Below are 18,516 nucleotides of genomic sequence, written 5' to 3' on the forward strand. Positions count from 1 at the left end.
ACCTGTTTTCAGACTATATAAAGAATATGCGGCACCTGGGTGGCTCAGTTGATTAAGCATCCAACACCCGATAGCGGCTCAAGTCATGATCTCAGTTTGTGAGTTCAAGCCCTGTATCAGGCTCTGTGCTGACAGTGTGGAGCCTACTTGGAATTCTGTCTCCCTCCCTCTCTGCCCTTCTTCCTCTGCTTACTCTCTGCTCTCTCTCTCAAGATAAATAAACATTAAAAAAAAAAAAAACCTCTTCCAACTCAATAATAAATACTCAAATAATCCAATTTAAAAATGGGTAAAGGATCTAGGGGTGCCTGGGTGACTCAGTTGGTTAAGTGTCTGACTCTTGGTTTCAGCTCTGGCCATGATCTCACAGTTTATCTCATGCTGTCTGTCTGTCTCAAAATAAATAAACTTAAAAAAATAAGTAAATAAAAACAAATAAAAACGGGTAAAGGATTTAAATGAACGGTTTTCCAAAAAAAGATATACAGCTGGTCAATAAGCACATGAAAACATGCTCAATATCATTAGTTATTAGTCAAATGTTAAATCTAAATAATGAGATAACACTTCACATCCACTAAGATGGATGATAATTTTTTGAAGACAAAAACAAGTACTGGCAAGCATACAGAGAAACTATAAACGCTTATACACTGCTGGTGGGAATGTAAAATGGTGCAGCCACTATGGAAAATAGTCTGACAATTCTTCAGAATGTCAGATGTAGAGTTATCATATGACCGAGAAATTTTACTTTGGTTACAAGCCCAAGAGAACAAAAAGGTAAATCCACACAAAAACTTGTAAGTAAATGTTTATAGCAGCATTATTCATACTAGTCAAATAGAAAAAATCCAAATGTCCATCAAGTGGGGGTAAGTATAATGTGGATAACTGGTGGATAAATATATCTATAAATGGAATATTATTTAACCATAAAAAGAAATTAAGTGCTGATCCATGCTACAACATAAACACTGAAAACATATTAAGTGATATAAATCAGTCACAAAGACTACATATTGTATGATTTCATTTATATGAAACATCCAGAATAGGTAAATTCATAGACAGAAAGCAGATTAGTGATGGCCTAGACGTGTGGGCCGAAGGGGAAGGGGTAAGGAATGACTGCTAAAGGGACAGGGTTTCTTTTTGGAGATAAACTGTGGTGATAGTTGCACAACTCTAAATATATTAAAAACCACTGAATTGTACACTATAAATAAGTGAATTGTATAATGTGAATTACATCTCAACTAAGCTGTTTATAAGATAGAAAAAGAAAAAAGAATGCATCAGAGTCCCAAGCTTTAGCCTTGTTTCAAATGGCATGATCCTTTGCTTTCCCAGTTTTCACATTCTATTTAAAAATATTTTGAATATAGCCATTAATTAGCTCATCTGCATGGACTACTGAAAGGATTCTAGCCTTCAGAGACAAGAGATGAAATTTATTTAAAAGGTAAATGTGTTGAGAATCACTGTTCCATAGGATTCACAATAGTTTCACCGGTTTGTTGTTGTTGTCTTAAGATTTTATTTTTAAGTAATCTCTATACCCAATGTGGGGCTCAAATTTACAAACCCATGATCAAGAGTTGTATGCTCTACCAGTTGAGTCAGCCAGGCATCCCTAGTTCCACTGATCTTAGGGATAAAGCAAGCAATGGACTGATTGAAAGACTAAATCAGGATCATGTCCAGATCATAATAGTGATGGAGTAAAAGCTCAAGGAGAAGATAAAACCAAATCATCACCAACAAGCTTCATCTTATTTTTACTACATTTGGTTGATCATCCAGCCATTATAGGAAAGATTCCAGACATTACAAGACCTTCAAATGTTACATCTTATCACTAAAATTCCAACTATCCAGAAAAAACAATTTCCAGAAACTTCCACTTTTTCAGTTTTAAGTCAATGGATTTCACTAGAGAAATTTCATCATTTCACCTGAAGTCATCAGCAGTTATCATTCAATCAGCAAATTCACATTTTAGTATGCAAATACTTTAGTGTGCAAATACTTTACTGTGCAAATAAATGCCTGTTCACTATATGCCAGATACTCTAGAAAGATAGCTCAAATTATGATTGTTACCTAAACGAGTTATAATCAATCTAAGGGATAAAACATGTACAAAAAAATCTGCCAAAGTGGTAGTATGGAACAAATGAACTGCTTCAGGGGCAATTTAGGGGGCGAGGAAAGACAGCTCACTTTCTAGATCAGGAATGAAAAGGAAAGGCTAATGAAAGGGGTAAATTTTGGACTAAATAGTGAAGGATTAATAAAAGTTCTAATTTTAGAAATAGGTCAGGGAGAGCTTTCTGAGAAAAAGGAATAGCATGGATAGAATAAAGATAGGCAAGTGTTTCAGGAAGAGTGACTATTTCAAACAGGAACAGTGTACGGTATTTTGGGAGGGAAAAAGTAAGAAAACTAGATATTCAGCTAGGACCAGAATGAAGGGGATTTTGAATGACATTCTAGAGTATGAATTTGACTGCATGGTCAGTAAAGGACTACTAATAACTAATGAGCAAAAGACAAAAGAAGCAAATGATACTTTAGAAAAATTAATCTGAGAAGAGTAAACAAGAAGGCCTGGAATGTGGTAGTTGAGAGGTAGGAAGACTGGTTAGGTGACTGCAATAGTACTACAGCAAAACAAGAGGGACACTGAACTCAGAAAGAAATGAAATTCTTTATATAGTAAGGTAGTTTATGATTTTTCATATTTCTATATATTCCATGAGAATTTCATATAAATTAACAGCTCAAATCAAGCCAAGGGACCTCAATCATGACAAGCTATAAATGCCCATACAAAAAATTACTGCACTCCACAAAATCTCCATACCAAAAGGGTTATCTGACACATAATCACATACCGAATCAAAGGGCATGGTTCATCTTCCAAAAGACACAATCTAGTTATTATCAACCCTAGAAGGTACACATTATTTCTATACTAACATCTAACAATGCCCTAGGGAGGTGACAAACAATCATGTTTTGAGGACAAATATTTTTTGCATTTTTTTTCTTTCCATCATCTTTATCAGTGCAGATATTTGCATGAAAACAGGATCACTGGTCCTTGGGGATTCATCAGTTCCTACTGCTTATTTTTCATCCATGTCATCCTCTCAATTAATGCAGGAAAGAGGATTGAGACATCGAAACACCAGATTAGGGTGTCAAGTAAATGTCAACCCCTAGAGTAGATGAATAATCTGTAAGGACAAAAAAAAAGATCTTGTTTTTATGCAAATACACCATATATGATAAAATAAAGATTGACTATATCCAAGAAGTCCAATACATATCAATATAAATCTTTCCAATTCTAAATTTTAAAATTATTTTCTGTATGTCAGTTAATTTGTGATTAGAGAAGATGACAATGAGTTGCAAAGCACTGATACAGAAACCCCGAAATAAAGCTGAATTTTGAACCAGAAGAAAATTCTGAAAAATCTCAGCTGTGTTCATGGGATTCATATGGCAGAAATGAGCATTTCTGTTTTGGAATTTTGGTTCAGTGCTTCAGGTGGCTATGTTAGGTGACTGCAAATCTCTACCTCCAGAGTCTTAAGTTTTAGAAGTACAAACACTTAATAGTAATAATGTTTTTAACTCTGTGGATTAAAAACTAAAACAAACCACACCAAATTTCTCATTCTGCGGAAATCCATTAAAATAAAGTTTACTGATGTTTAGGGAACTCTTAGTTCTAAAAAACCGATAAAGAATAATTTATTCTGTAAAAATAGCTTTCAAGGTAATAAAAAATAGTTGATAAAATAAAGTCCTTTATAGAAGACTTCTAGCTAGTCACAAAAATATGACAGAATTAGAATATCACCATTTGGCAACAGGGGAACAAGGCAGTTACCAAAAACTGCTAAAACTCTGCTGTAAGGCTGATAGAGAATTTTACAAAGAATAGTTCAGGCTAACAACGCCTTTATCAACTAATTAATTTTAACATCACAAAGAGAGATAGGCAGACATATACACCTTCTGATGGATGGATATAATACCATTTATGAAACACTCTTTGCCAAAATAATAAAAGTTCACGCTATATCTGTGCAGGCTTCTATATCTAACTACCAGGAAATAAAAAAGGAATAAATGAACATATTAAACACCACCACAGGAATGTAAACAACAAAATCCAGAAGGTGAAAAATTCTACACAACAAATAACTAGTTTTAATAAATGGTAAGGGAAAAGAAAAGGGAGGTAGTACTATGACAGATTAAGAGAGACTTAAGGGATATATCAATCAAATACAGTGCATAAACCTTATTTAAGGCTTAATTCAAATAAGCCAACAATTGATAAAGACAATTATTAAATCAACAAGGGAAATTAAATTCTGATTAGCTATTTGACAATAGTTTGTTAAAAATATTTAGGTACAGTAATGGAATGGTGGTTATATTTTTATTTTTTTTAATGTTTTTATTTATTTCTGAGAGAGAGAGAGAGCGCGTGAGCAGGGGAGGGTCAGAGAGAGAAGGAGACACAGAATCTGAAACAGGCTCCAGGCCCTAGCTGGCAGCACAGAGCCTGACGTGGGGCTCGAACCCATGAACCGTGAGATCACGACCTGAGCTGAAGTTGGACACTTAACCAACTGAGTCACCCAGGCGCCCCGGAATGGTGGTTATATATTATATTTTAAAAGGTTAGGGGAAGTGGGAAACAGACCTTGATTTTTGGAATTATATATGAAGTTATTGGGTGATGAAGTAATAGGATACCTAAGATTTGCTTTAAACAAATTATGGGAGATTGTGTAAGTGAAACAGATTGGCCGTATATGGACTATTGAAGCTGGGTCTTGGGAACATGAGGTCATTATTCTATTTTTTCTACTTAGTGGCTCAGTTGGTTAAGCATCCAACTAACTTTGATTTCGGCTCAGGCCATGACCTTGAGATTCGTGGGATGGAGGCCCGCATCAGGCTCCGCACTCAAGATGCGGAGCCTGCTTGGGATCCTCTCTCTCCCTCTCTCTGCCTCACCTCTGCTGCTCATGCACGCATGCTCTCTCTCTCTCAAAATATATAAAACACATTTTTTAAAAATGGGGAAAAACACTATTATCTATCTCAGTATGAAAGCAGAAAAGCTAATTAGAAGAAATGTAGCAGTTTCAACCACAACTAGAGATAATAATGCGGATAAATAATTTGGCAACAGAGCGTCTTCTTGATATAATAAACATAAAACTTCATTAAAAAAACTGACACAGAGTGATAAAGGATTACCTTTTTTTTTTTTTTAGAGAGCATGAGCAAAGGTGAGGGGCAGAGGGAGAGAGGATCTTTTTTTAAGTTTATTTATTTTTGAGAGAGAGAGAGCACGCATGCACGTGCGCAAGTGCATTGAGTGGGGGAGGGACAGAGAGACAGAGAGAGAGAGAGAATCCCAAGCAGGCTCTGCACTGTCAGCACAGAGCCCAATGTGGGGCTCAAACTCCTGAAATCGTGAGATCATGATCTCAGCCAAAACCAAGAGTTGGATGCTTAACCGACTGAGCCACCCCGCACCTCAAAATAAAGAATTATTATGATTGTTACAGCATTTATTATCCAGGCCTAGTAAAAGAATCTTCTTTATGATACCAACCTTGCATTCATGAATAACCACAGATTTGCCTTTTCATTATAAACCCTGAAAGTCCATGATATACGTTGTAAATAGTAAATTTGCCAAAACATATATTTTAATTAGAAATAAATGATGAGTAAAACAGAGGAAAGTTAAATAACAATGAGTAAACCTAGTAGACCACCTAGCAAACATATTTCAAAGCAGTTTGTTGTTTCCCGCTCCTTGATTCATGAAGTGATGAAAATATTTTCTTGGTAAAAGAAAGCCAATTGTTAAATGACAGTGATGGAGATATAGAAAAGATAAAGAGGCCTAAGGAAGTGATGACTATTAGTCAAAAATTAGAAGTTTTACAGGGATCTGGGTGGCTCAGTTGGTTGAACACCCAATTCTTCATTTTGGTTCAGGTCATGATCTCACAGTTCATGAGATAGAGCCCTGAGTTGGGCTCTACACTGACAGCATGGGGCCTGCTTGGGATTCTCTCCTCTCACTCTACTCCTCTCCTTGCTTGCTATAAATAAATTTTAATTTAATTTTAAAGTAAAATATCGAGGGGCACCTGGGTGGCTTAGTCGGTTAAGCATCCGACTTTCGCTTAGGTCATGATCTCGCGGTTCGTGGGTTCGAGCCCCACGTCAGGCTCTGTGCTGACTGCCAGCTCAGAGCCTGGAGCCTGTTTCAGTCTGTGACTCCCTCTCTCTCTGACCCTCCCCTGCTCACGCTGTCTCTCTCTCTCTCTCCTAGAAATAAATAAAACATTTAAAAGAAAAAAAAAAAAGATAAAGTAAAATATCGAATTTGGCACTAATTTAAATAATAGGAACAAATCCTCTATATAAAAAAGAAAAACAATTTATGAAACTTTTTTGGGATTGTTCCAATAAGCAAAATTTGTATGTTTGAAGAAAATTATAAACTACTGTAGCCTCTCACAACTGTGGATTAAAGAAGTCTCAGGAAATACCCATTGAGAACAAAGTATTATGTTGAGTTCCTCTTTCACTTAAAAAGTAAGAAATTCTACAATTCCTTTCCCAGTTTTATAATGAATACAGTATGGGAAGAGATATAATCTATATGGGCTTTCCTTTGGGGAACCAATCTTTATTCCCATTCCATGTGATCTGAGTCAGACTAACCCCTCTAAACAGTGTCTATAATCAGGACCCAAGCCTGGCCCATCAGAGTGTTTCTTGCAAACTGGTTAAAGGGGTGGTTCTAAAATAAATATGAATCAAGATGGAACAGTCTGAGTCCTCCCCAGGATCTTTCTTTTGGAATGTTCATAAAAGATGTTCTGTATTTTAGGATTACAAGATTTAAAGACATATAAAGTGGAGCTCCTTCTGGCCCCCTTCCCCAGTGCTAGTTCAAAGAACAAGGCTAATACAAGAGCCTTGAGCTGCAAAACAAAAGCCAAGAATAAGAGCACATCCCAATGACATCATTAAAAGTCAAAGATCTGACCTGAAAGCTATTTCTACTCCTGAAATTTTGATTTATGCAAACTAATAAAGTCCCTCTTTCACTAGTTTGATTTGACATTCTATAGCTTTAAACTGAAAGTGTTTAAACTTTTCTCAAATACAGAGAAAAAAAAACCTGTTATTGAGTAAACTCCATAATTATTCCAGTATATTATGCCATAAACTTAATCTAGCACACTAGATTATAGTGACTCCTTACCTTCAGAATGCCTAATAAAGATACTTTCTGAGTTACAGCAGAACTCGTCATGAAATATACAACCTGCAACCCTAAATAAATGTGATTATATGGGTACTCACATTCATCTAGCCCCAGCTGATAGGCCAAGTTCTGTAGGCCTCGTACCTTCTCCATCAAATTAGCTGTGGTGAGGCTCCCCAGTTCTGAAACAGAATAATTTATTTCAATACCATTTCTTTCTACTGTTCTCTAGTGACAATCCATTCATATTGGAAATCCCTGTTCTAAAACTTTTCAAGCTAAATTCTTATCTATTAAGTAGAAAATGATCTCTTCTCATTCAATCATTCTCCTTATACATGCACACACACAAATCAGTGAATTTTTCCTGTTACAAAATGCTTCAGATGAACTTATCTATCACATAAAATAAACACATCATTAAAATATGAAACCTTGTGATATGACACAGCATTGAGAAAGTCTCACAGACAGATCTTTGTCTTGCAAAATGGACACTGTCTCCACTATCATTTATAAGTCCCCATTATTCCAAATAATAATAAGATAGCAACAAAACTGTTACCGTTCCCCATTTCCCTAAGTTAGTAAACAGGGACTAAACATTAATCCAAACTTTACCTTAAAACCAAAGTCCTATAGATTTTTTTAAGTTTACTAGATAAAAAGGCAGTATACTTAAAATAAAAACTTAGTCCACCAGATTTTCATTTAAATAGCACACAATTCCTTTTATGTTCAAGACACAGGTCAATTTGCATGGAACATGATGCTATAATCCGTTATTAAAGATGTAAAGTTTCCTTAGGAATCACATACTGATGGGACATTATATAAATGTCTGTTTGGAACAGTGTAACAATGAACCCAGATGCCCTTGAGACTTAATTTTTCCATGGCTGGAGGAGGGGATCTGCATTTAAGCATTTCACGCAGGACAATGAATTACTTCTGAAATCAAATAAAGGTGTTATTTTCTCCCACTTATCATGCCACACTCATTATCCATACCTGGCATAAGTAGACTTTCGTGATCTGTTCAGCTCTTATATAGCTCAAGAATGCCAGCTTTTTATCTTAATTTCAGTCTATTACTTTACAACCATCATGAATCTTATCACCAGAAGGATGATAAAAATTAAATAAAGTAGAGCAAAATCAAGGAAAATTAATGTTTTTTAATTTAAATTTCTACTTTGTGGTTGAGTTCCAAGTCATTTATCAAACAACAATATTCATTTCACTACTTATAGTATTCTTTATGGGAGAAGTTGATGGGATAGAAAGAACTAAAAGACAGGTCTTAACCCACTAAGAGGTTATCAATTAATAGTACTGACAACAATATATAGCAGTAAATCCTAAATAAGGCACTTATGTTAAAGTGGTAAAGGGGTAGGCTTAAAAGATCAGTTTAAATTTTAATTCTAATAAATCTTGGTTAAGTTAACTTCTGAACCTTAGACATCATCATACCTAACTCACAGGAGATTTAAATGGGAAATTTTTATGTGAATGCTTTCGTCAAGTGTAGCATTATACAAAATAAAGTTAATATTAAGTTAATTTAGAAGCAGCAGAAATCATTATGACGGGTCCTGAATTGAAGGGATTTATACACATGGAAAAACAGGGACAAGCATTCAAACATGAAGAGCCATGAGTCAGCTTGGTTAAGGAGGCAGTCTGACTACAGCAGAGAATACTCGTAAGAGACTAGGGAGAGAAAAATTGGAAAGGTGGTTTGTGGAAGAGCATAAATGTCAGGTTAGAACCTATTAGAGGTCAGACCTATTAGAGGTCACCAGAACTGCTTACCTTTCAACATGTCAATGTCATCACGTTCTATTTCAGCCATCCATTTGGGTGGAGAACTAGTAATAGGCTGTCAAAATGTAAGAATATATCCACTGAGATGCATACATAATGTAAAGAGATCATAATCTTCCTTCTTATAAGAAAAGTAGCTTGTCATACAGCCTTCAAATTGTTCAAAACTACTGGCAAATTATAATTTCAAAAACTCAGATTTCTCTAGATTCAGATACGGCCTACAAAGAGTCCCTTTACAAAATAATACTGCTCATCTTTATAGCTGGTCTCAGAGAAATTGTCTTAGAAGAAAGGTCTGGGGGCACCTGGGTGGCTCCATCAGTTAAGCGTCTGACTCTTGATTTGGGTTCAGCTCATGATGTCACAATCTATGAAATTAAGCCCCATGTCACGCTCTGTGCTGACAGTGTGGAGCCTACTTGGAATTCTCTCTCCCTCTGCCTCTGCTCCTCCCCCTGATCTCTTTGTCAAAATAAATAAACATTAAAAAAAAAAAAAAAAGAAGAAGAAAAATCTGAACACTGTTACTGTTTCATGCAATAAGAGGTTAGTAAAGCAATGAAAGAAATTACTTGAAATTCAGTTCTGGTAAAAGATTCCAACTGAACTGCTTCAGACAATCAGCAAGTAACATTGGCAGAGAAGATTCAAAGAAAGAAGATCTCTCTCTCTCTCTCTCTCTCTCTCTCTCACACACACACACACACACAAACAGACACACACACACAGGAATATTACTCGGCCATAAAAAAAATGAAATCTTGCCATTCATAACAGCATGAATGGACCCAGAGAGCATCATGCTAAGTGAAATAAGTCAGAGAAAGACAAATTACAAATACCACATGATTTCATTTATATGTGGGATCTAAAAACAAACAAAAAAAACATGGGGTGCTTGAGTGGCTCAGTTGGTTATGTGTCTGACTCTTAATTTTGGCTCAGGTCATGATCACACAGTCAGGAGATCAAGCCCCATGTTTAGCTCTGCACTGACAGTGCACTGAGACTACTTGGAATTCTTTCTCCCTCTCTCTGCCCCTCCTTCACTCATGCTCACATGCTCTCTCTCACAAAATAAATAAATACAAGTTAAAAAAATAACAACAAAATAAATGAATAAGCAAAAAACAGAAACAGACTCGTGAATACAGAGAACAAACTGGTGGCTGTGTTGGGAGAGGAGTGGGCAAAATAGGTGAAGGGGATTAAGGGATACAAACTTCCAGTTATAAAGTAAATAAGTCACAGAAATGAAAAGTACAGCATAGGGAATATAGTCACTGATAATGTAATATATGTAATTATTGATTCACTATTTTGTACACCTGAAACTAATATATGTCAACTATACTTGAATTAAATTTTAAAAAGAGGGGTGCCTGGGTGGTTCAGTAAGTTAAATGTCTGACTTCAGCTCAGGTCATGAACTCGTGATTCATGCTCTATGCTGACAGCTGAGTCTGCTTGGAATTCTATGTCCCCTTCTCTCTCTGCTCCTTCCCTGCTCATGCTCTGTCTCTGTCTCTCTCTCACACAAAAATAAAGATTAAAATAATTTTTTAAAATTTTTTAAAGAAGTAGTCCTCAATTTGTGAGAAAACTATAATGATCATCACTTCAAATTTCATTTTACTGTAACATTTTAGAAAACTTTAGAACTTTTACCTTTTCATTTATGAAAAGTAAACACACAAAATATGAAAGAGAGCCAATTCTTAAAATAACTTTTGGCAAGTTTTCAAGCCTAGCTGAGTATGAGAATCATCTATGTAATAAAAAAATAGAGACGATATGGACACACTCCAGATGCGTTGATGCAGAGTATCAGAGGTAGGGGAAGGATCCAGTGAAGAGAACAAAGCAACAGACATTACAATGTATGTTTTTTTCGAACTCTGGATACATTTATTTATTTACTTATTGTCAAATTGGCTAACATACAGTGTGTAAAGTGTATTCTTGGTTTGGGGGGTAGATTCTAATGCACTGTTTATTTAACTTCTAAAGCATTTCAGCACCCTACACATACAAAAAAAGAAAACATTTCAGGGTCTGCTGCCCTGAAAGTAGGAAGTTGTAGCTCTAATGGATGTTTTACTTTGGTTTCTGATGAGCCACTGAGGAATTTCAAATTCCTGTAAGGAAGTATAATTTAAGGTCATAATGCATCTCATAAACAAAAGAGGAAAGCTTCAAAATCATGGTTTGGGCAAAAAGAATACTAGTGTTACATTAAATATTTCAACTGCCTTAACTTAAAAGCTTTCAAGCTGAGAGAAGCAGCTAATAGACAAAGGTCAAAATGCCAAAATAGAGCATTTGGACAGAGGAAGACATTATATCAGCATGATGATAATACAAACAGATTTCCAGGGCTGTAGCTGCAAACTGATTTGAAGCCTATGACATTTTTTTTGCAAATAAAGAAATAGATATTTAGGCTTTTACTAAGGAGTAAAACACTGGATTAACTTCATTAGGTAAGTGAAATATTACTTACGCTTTTAAAGGAAGCTGCAAATTCAGCAACACCTGGTACTGAAAAGAAAAAACACATTATTTACTCAATAAATATTTTAGTGCCCCAGACACAGAGGATCCAAATAATAAAAAGAAAATAAGGGTGCCTGGGTGGCTCAGTCGGTTGAGCTGACTTCGGCTCAGGTCATGATCTCACAGTTTGTGGGTTCGAGCCCCGCATCGGGCTCTGTGCTGACAGCCAGCTCAGAGCCTGGAACCTGTTTCGGATTCTGTGTCTCCCTCTCTCTTTGACCTTGCCATGTTCACACTGTCACTCTCTCTCTCTCTCTCAGAAATAAATAAAAAACATTAAAAAATTTTTAAATAAACAAACAAAAAAAAAGAAAATAGCTTTGTCTTCAAGGAGCTTATAGTCTGGAAAAGGAGAGAAACTCAGTAGCTATTTTTTAAGTGCTCCAAGAAAGATACCAAGTGCTATGGGAAGACAGACAGACAGACAGACAGAAAGAAAGAAAGAAACCTGTATCTGACTGAGGTAGACAGGAAAACCTTCTCAAAGAAACTAATGCCTCAACTGAACTTAGAAGGATCAGGAGTTAGTTGAAGAAGATAGCGATATACAGTATCTCTTACCAAAAATTTTAAATTTTCTTCTTAGGTATGCTGTTCTGTCAATCCAAATGTTATTTAAATGTCTCAAAGGAAGAATCACATTAGGAAACAGAAAGATAGATACAGATATTTAAAATTAAAATACTGTTGGGCGTCTTGGTGGCTCAGTCAGTAAAGCATCCAACTTCAGCCTGTCATGATCTCACATCTCATGGGTTCGAGCCCTGTATCAGACTCTGTGCTGAGAGCTCAGAGCCTGGGGCCTGCTTCAGATTCTGTGTCTCCCTCTCTCTCTGCCCATTCCCCACTTGCACTCTGTCTCTGTCTCTCAAAAATAAATAAACATTAATAAATAAATAAATAAAATAAAATACTGTTCAATCTCACTAATAAACATGAACTAAAGATAATAAATATCACTAAAATCGAATAATGGCTAGTATCTGGGGAAATGGGCTCTCTCACACACAGCCATCCTCTACCATGTGCACAAAGATACACATTAAGTTGTTTATAATATTAAACATTGGATCTAAGGTTTCCAAATAGGGTAGGAATATATAAACTATAGTATATCTATATAATGAAATACTTCAGGAGGATTAAGACCTACTAATATGGAAAGATCCATTAATAAATTACTACATGGAATAAGTTAAGCTATTATTAGCCCAACCACGTACATATAACACATTATACCAAAAACAAAAACAAAAATCCAACCCAAAAAATCCTGTTGTATACTTTTAATATATGTATTTATTTATCTATATAATCATTATAAAGGCCAAAAGGATTTGTACCAAACTATTAATAGTGATTTTATAAGAGTGAGTAAAGAAAGTGAAGAAATACTTTAAGTATCTCCGTGTTGTCTGAACTTATTAGAAGATGTAATTTTTTTAAGGCTGTCTATCATTTCCTGAGTCACATGTGTCCTGAAAAAGTTAAACCACCAAAAAACTATTCTTAACATTAGACCACAGAATTTAATCTATTCCCTGTGAAGTAAAATGAAAATTTTAACCATTACAATTAAATGATAACTTCAAAAATCTCTCTCCAAATAGGACTGGTTCTCCTGTATTGCTTCTGATATCAAGAAACCCAAAACTTACATTGTTCTGGCCAAAGGTCTGGTGAGGCACGGTCAAGTTTTTCAAAACTTAGCAGAGATGCTTCCAGATCTGTCCCTAGAACAAAACATCCAGATGAGCCAAGAAGACACAAAACATGTTAATTTACATTTTATAACATTTCAAACTCAAAGAACATAACAAACTGGAACACCCTCTTGGAAGTTTAGAAATCTGAGTTCTAGAACTACTGACACTACTGGGCCATGATGTTATACAAATAAATCATCCTCCTTCATCAACTTTGATTTTCTGGTCTGTAAACTGGGAGCAATATTTTAGTGGGATCAGGAAAAATAAGTATCAACAAACCCATCTGTATCTTCACTCATACTCTTAGACTTTCCCCCAATTAAGTGTCCCTGCTCCCAAGAAAGACATACTCCTCTGCAAAGCTCTGGATGTCATTTTTCTCTTGCTTTGTCAAAGATATCATCTTGAATAATCTTTCTTACACAATTAATTGCCATGTTTTCTATTGGCTCATCCTCAACAGCAAGCAAGCCTCCTCTAGAATTTCTCCTTTGAAAAAAAATTTCTCCTGTGACCCCCTTACCTCCTTATTCCTCCTTCATTTCAAAAGTTCTTGAGTGGTCTATCCTGCTATCTCCACTTCCCTCACCTCACATCTCTCCTTAATCCATGACAATCAGGCTTCTGCTCCTGCATACATGGAAAGTGCTGTGGTCAAGGTCATCTATGACTACATACGTTGCTAAATCCAGCGGTCACTTCTGTTGTCTATTATGTGACCTCTCTGCAGCACTTACGCACTGATCACTCTCCTTGAAAAACTCTACTTCCAGCTTCTATAAAACCACTATGCTGCTGATTTTTCTCCTATCTTACTGACTCCTTCCTCATTCTCCTCCACACAGGCCCCACCCTAGGCTGGCTTCACTCTCTCCCTTAAGTCTCCTAAGGAGATCTCATCTAGCCCTGTCTTTACCATCATTTACATGTCAATAACTCCATATTTATATTTCCAGACCCAATTTTCCCAGAACTTCAGAGGTATAGCTAGGAGGCTACTTAACAAACTCCTCTGCCAGAGCTCTAATAACTCCTGACATCTGTCTCTATTTACATGTGTGAAATCCTTAAGCCTAATACATTCAAAACCATCTTCACCTCAAGAAACAGAACCACCATGAACCCCAGTTCTCAAACCAAAATCCAGATGTCATCTATCCTTCATGCCTCCCTTTCCTTCACCCTTCCATTACAATCCATTAGTAAGTCTAGTAGTTTCCATCTCCAAAATATACCATGAAACCAAATTAACTAGCCAAGGAACCATCACTTCTCTCCCAGAGTACTTCAGCAGCATCTCAACAGTTCTCCCTGCTTCTATTCTTACCTCTTCCCCTCCCTACCCAAATCTATTCTCCACAAAGTAGCCAGAACTGACTTTTTAAAAAAATATCAATTAGTTCATGTCACTCTTCAGCTTTTTGTATATGCCATACCCTAGAAAAAAATCATGCCTCTGCCTGATTCATGATCCAGCCTCTGCCTAATTCTTCCATACCATTTTATACCTACCATTTCTTCACATGTCTTGCCCCGGCACACAGTAGGCGCTGAATATTAATAACAACGTTTGTTGAGTAAATATTGTGTGCTTAGTGTGCTAGCCAGTTGCATAAATTAGTTCATTTAATGATCTAAACAGTGGTTCTTAACATTTTCTGCGTGAGTCCCACCCTTGGAAACCTGGGGGAAAAAGGGCTGTGGACTCATTCTCTGAAAAATGTACATATATATAACACATTTCAACATGTGCTTTCCTTGAGGTGCCTGGGTGGCTCAGTCAGTTAAGCGCCTGACTCTTGATCTCAGCTCAGGTCTTGATCTCAGGGTCATGAGTTCAAGACCTGTGTTAGCTGGACGCTGGCTATGAAGCCTACTTAAAAAACAACAATAACAACAATAAACATGTGCTTTTCTCTAAACTGAATATTTTCCTCCAAATATTCTAAGGGAATTTCCAGCAGCATTCTAATTGGTAAAGAATTCAACCCTAATAAATTACCTTAACTAAAGCATCCAAAAATGGTAACAAAGAAAAGCTGTGCGTAACATACAACATGCCACTTTTCAAATTCCCAAGGAATGTTATTACTAATGTTCAATCTTAACAGAAGTGAACTTACTGAGAATAGGATCCAATAACAAAGAAGGGTGGCGTTATGATCCCACAGTCTGGGGCATAACTCAGAATCTGCTGTAAGTGCTACTCTCATTAAGTAATTCCACTGTTCCCCCCACTTTTTTTTTAATGTTTTATTTATTTCTGAGAGAGAGAGAGAGATAGCATGAGCATGGGAGGGTCAGAGAGAGAGGGAGACACAGAATATGAAACAGGCTCCAGGCTCTGAGCTGGCTGTCAGCACAGAGCCCGACGCAGGGCTCAAACGAACCATGAGATCATGACCTGAGCCGAAGGCAGATGCTTAACCGACTGAGCCACCCAAGCACCCCTCTCTGTTCTCCTTTTTTAAGAAGTGCCAAGCAAATTTAGCATTAAAAAGACAAATGAGTAAATGACCTATATTTGAATTAAATCTTAAAGAAAGAGGCAAGAAAAATACTAAAGATACAAGCAAGGGGAGCCTGGGTGGTTCAGTCAGTGAAGCATCCCATTTTGGCACGAGTCATGAGCTCTCGGTTTATGAGTCTGAGCCCCATGTTGGACTCTGCATTGACAGGGCAGAGGCTACCTGGGATTCTCTCTCAAGTTCTCTTTCTGCCCCTGCCCCACTCTCTCACACATGGACTCTCTCTCTCAAAATAAATAAACTTTAAAACAAGTGAGAAAGCTAGGCAGTGGAATATTTTAGGATAAGATACTTATTTAGAAGCTGTATTTAAGTTCGAAGTGCTCAACTTGATTTTTGTCAGATTAAAAGATTAGGTGAAGGATACAATTCTGTAAAAGAGAAGCATGAAAACTAAAAAATCAAGTGTGCAAATAGAGTGACTATGGAGATGGCTAGAAGACCAAAGGAAAAAAATGTTTCCAGCATTCTTCCTAACCAAAAAAAAAAAAAAGGAAAAACAATAGAGAACACAAGAAAAAAAAAAATACAAGCAACATAGCTCTAAAATCTCCAAAACTTATAAACATAAAAACAACTTAGTAATAAACTAAAAAATTTAATACCAATTACTTCTACTTCTATCACTTGGCTGATCTTTTAAAAATTCTGGTAAAATATACATAACAAAATTTACCACGTTAACCATTTTTAAGGGTACAGTTCAGTGGCACTAAAAACATTCACACTGTTGAACAACCATCATTACCATCTATCTCCAGAATACTTTCACCATCCTAAACTGAAACTCTGTACCCTATTAAACAATAACTCCCCATTCCCTTAGATGACTTTATAAACGTCCTTTTTCTTTTTTCTGGCAAGAAAGACATTTTAGGAGAGCATCCAGGCAGGAGATGGAATATTTTTTGACTCTGAACACCCATAATTTCTTATACAGTAGGCACCTGTGCTCAAAAAACCCAACACTAAGTTAAACTTGAAACCCGACACTAACATTTCATTGATTAAAATATTAATTGAAGGTCTACCGCTTGCCAGACACTCAGTGTGCGCTAAACTCTGGGATCCAACTATGTACAAGACGGACTTGGAATTTATACTCCAACATGAAAGGGGCAAAGTTAACAGAATAATTATGCTGACAGTGAAGGTAGTGAGATAGTGAATAATAGTAGTGAAGAGAGGCAACTCCAGATACCCGTGTTCTGGGAAACCTCTGGGAAGTGACATATAAAATGAGACCTTAAAGTGCAAAAGTATTTACATGATTGATTAATCTCTTCTTCCCCCAAAGCACCTAACATTTTGCCTTTCATACAATGGGAACTCAATAATAGGTCTCCTGGCCTCAATTTCCTTATTCCTGAAATAAACTTCCAAGATTCCTTCCAAACACAACAACGAAATGGACTGGAGTTTGGGGGCAGTAGAAGCAAAAATTAAGTGAGTTCAGAAATGACTGCAAAATCATAAACAAGGCAGAACGGAGTGCAGAAGAATGCGTATATACCAAAACCACTTATTTTACTATCTGAAGTGACTTGCATCTTCGACAACATATAGACAGAAAGAAATCGTTCACTCAGCCTGAGGAAACAACATATACACAAGAAGCAAGAGAGTTTGAGATAAGTGCATGGCTACACTGAAAAGCTCAATTCTCATCTTCCTCTGGGAAGGCACCAAGACGGGAGGGACCAAGACAGGGCAATGGTCCCAACTACCGAGGCAGGAGAATATCAGGTTTTGCTTGTGGCTTAATTCCGGGAATAGGTCAGTACCAACTCCAGTAAGGGTTTGAAAGAATCTTTCCAGATGCTCAAAAAGAAGAGAATCGACCCTTCCATAGGGCGCCCTGAGAAGAAAACTACACTAAAGCATCACATTTCCCCCCAGCAGTATCTCCTCCTCGGCCTTGCCTCACCCAAATGGGGTTAGGGGAAGGCCGGGGCGACCCCCGACCTTCTGGGTGGAATGGGCCCCACGAGGGCGCCCTCCTCCACCCCCTTGGTACGCAGAGGGGAAACGGGGCACCTCCGGAGCTGCTGTAAAGAACAGGAGAGCTTGAAGACGCATTCACATCCTAAGAAAAAGAAGTCGAACGGAAAGGGTTGGAGCCCCAGAATAAAAGTGTAAGTTTGAGGGGCAGGCAGAGAGTGGAAGTCCCCATCAGAGCAAAGAAGGAGGTGGCAGCCGAAAGATCTCTAAGCCGGCTCTTACCGTCTGTGGGAGACGCCATCTTCCAACCCATGTCACGTGACGTGGCCAACCGTCGGCGGGAAAGCAAGGACCCATACGCCACGCCCCCAAAGAGAAAGCCCCCTATCCCCAACTCGCAGCCCTGTCTCATTTCCCCGCCCCGTAGGGCAGTCTTTGCCTAGTCCCGCCTCCAGTGCTGGCCACACCCCCTCGCAAAGTGGTAGAGGTGGGGCGACTGCAAAGTTCTTGAAGAATCTTATTTACTTTCTTCGGTGAGGGGGTGGGACCGCCGCCATACCTGTGGCCAATCGGGGTTCTCGTTTAGGGGGCGTCTTCTCCGTGTGCTCGATACAGA

General features: G+C 37.3%; 1 protein-coding gene across 11 annotated transcripts in view; it reads right to left on the reverse strand.

Moving 5' to 3' along the window:
• The window catches only part of LIN52 (lin-52 DREAM MuvB core complex component), a 142,863-nt gene extending 124,632 nt beyond the window's left edge, over positions 1–18,231 (reverse strand). For 10 of the 11 annotated variants that reach the window (XR_013331757.1, XR_013331760.1, XR_013331756.1 and 7 more), the window contains exons 1-5: positions 18,183–18,231; positions 13,381–13,455; positions 11,670–11,707; positions 9,152–9,218; positions 7,432–7,515 (exon numbers count right to left, since the gene is read on the reverse strand). Coding sequence is in view for 6 of the 11 variants with exons in the window: in XM_077750774.1 (XP_077606900.1) it covers positions 7,432–7,515; positions 9,152–9,218; positions 11,670–11,707; positions 13,381–13,455; positions 18,183–18,213 (295 nt within the window). In the remaining 5 variants the exon portion in view is untranslated. Of the gene's footprint in view, positions 1–496; positions 3,246–7,431; positions 7,516–9,151; positions 9,219–11,669; positions 11,708–13,380; positions 13,456–18,182 lie in introns of those variants that run through there. The other variant, XM_077750773.1, reaches the window with a different exon arrangement.
• Positions 18,232–18,516: the final 285 nt, after the last annotated feature.

Source organism: Crocuta crocuta, unplaced genomic scaffold, assembly GCF_008692635.1.
Source record: "Crocuta crocuta isolate KB4526 unplaced genomic scaffold, BGI_CrCroc_1.0 scaffold186, whole genome shotgun sequence".
Classification (NCBI taxonomy): Eukaryota; Metazoa; Chordata; class Mammalia; order Carnivora; family Hyaenidae; genus Crocuta; species Crocuta crocuta.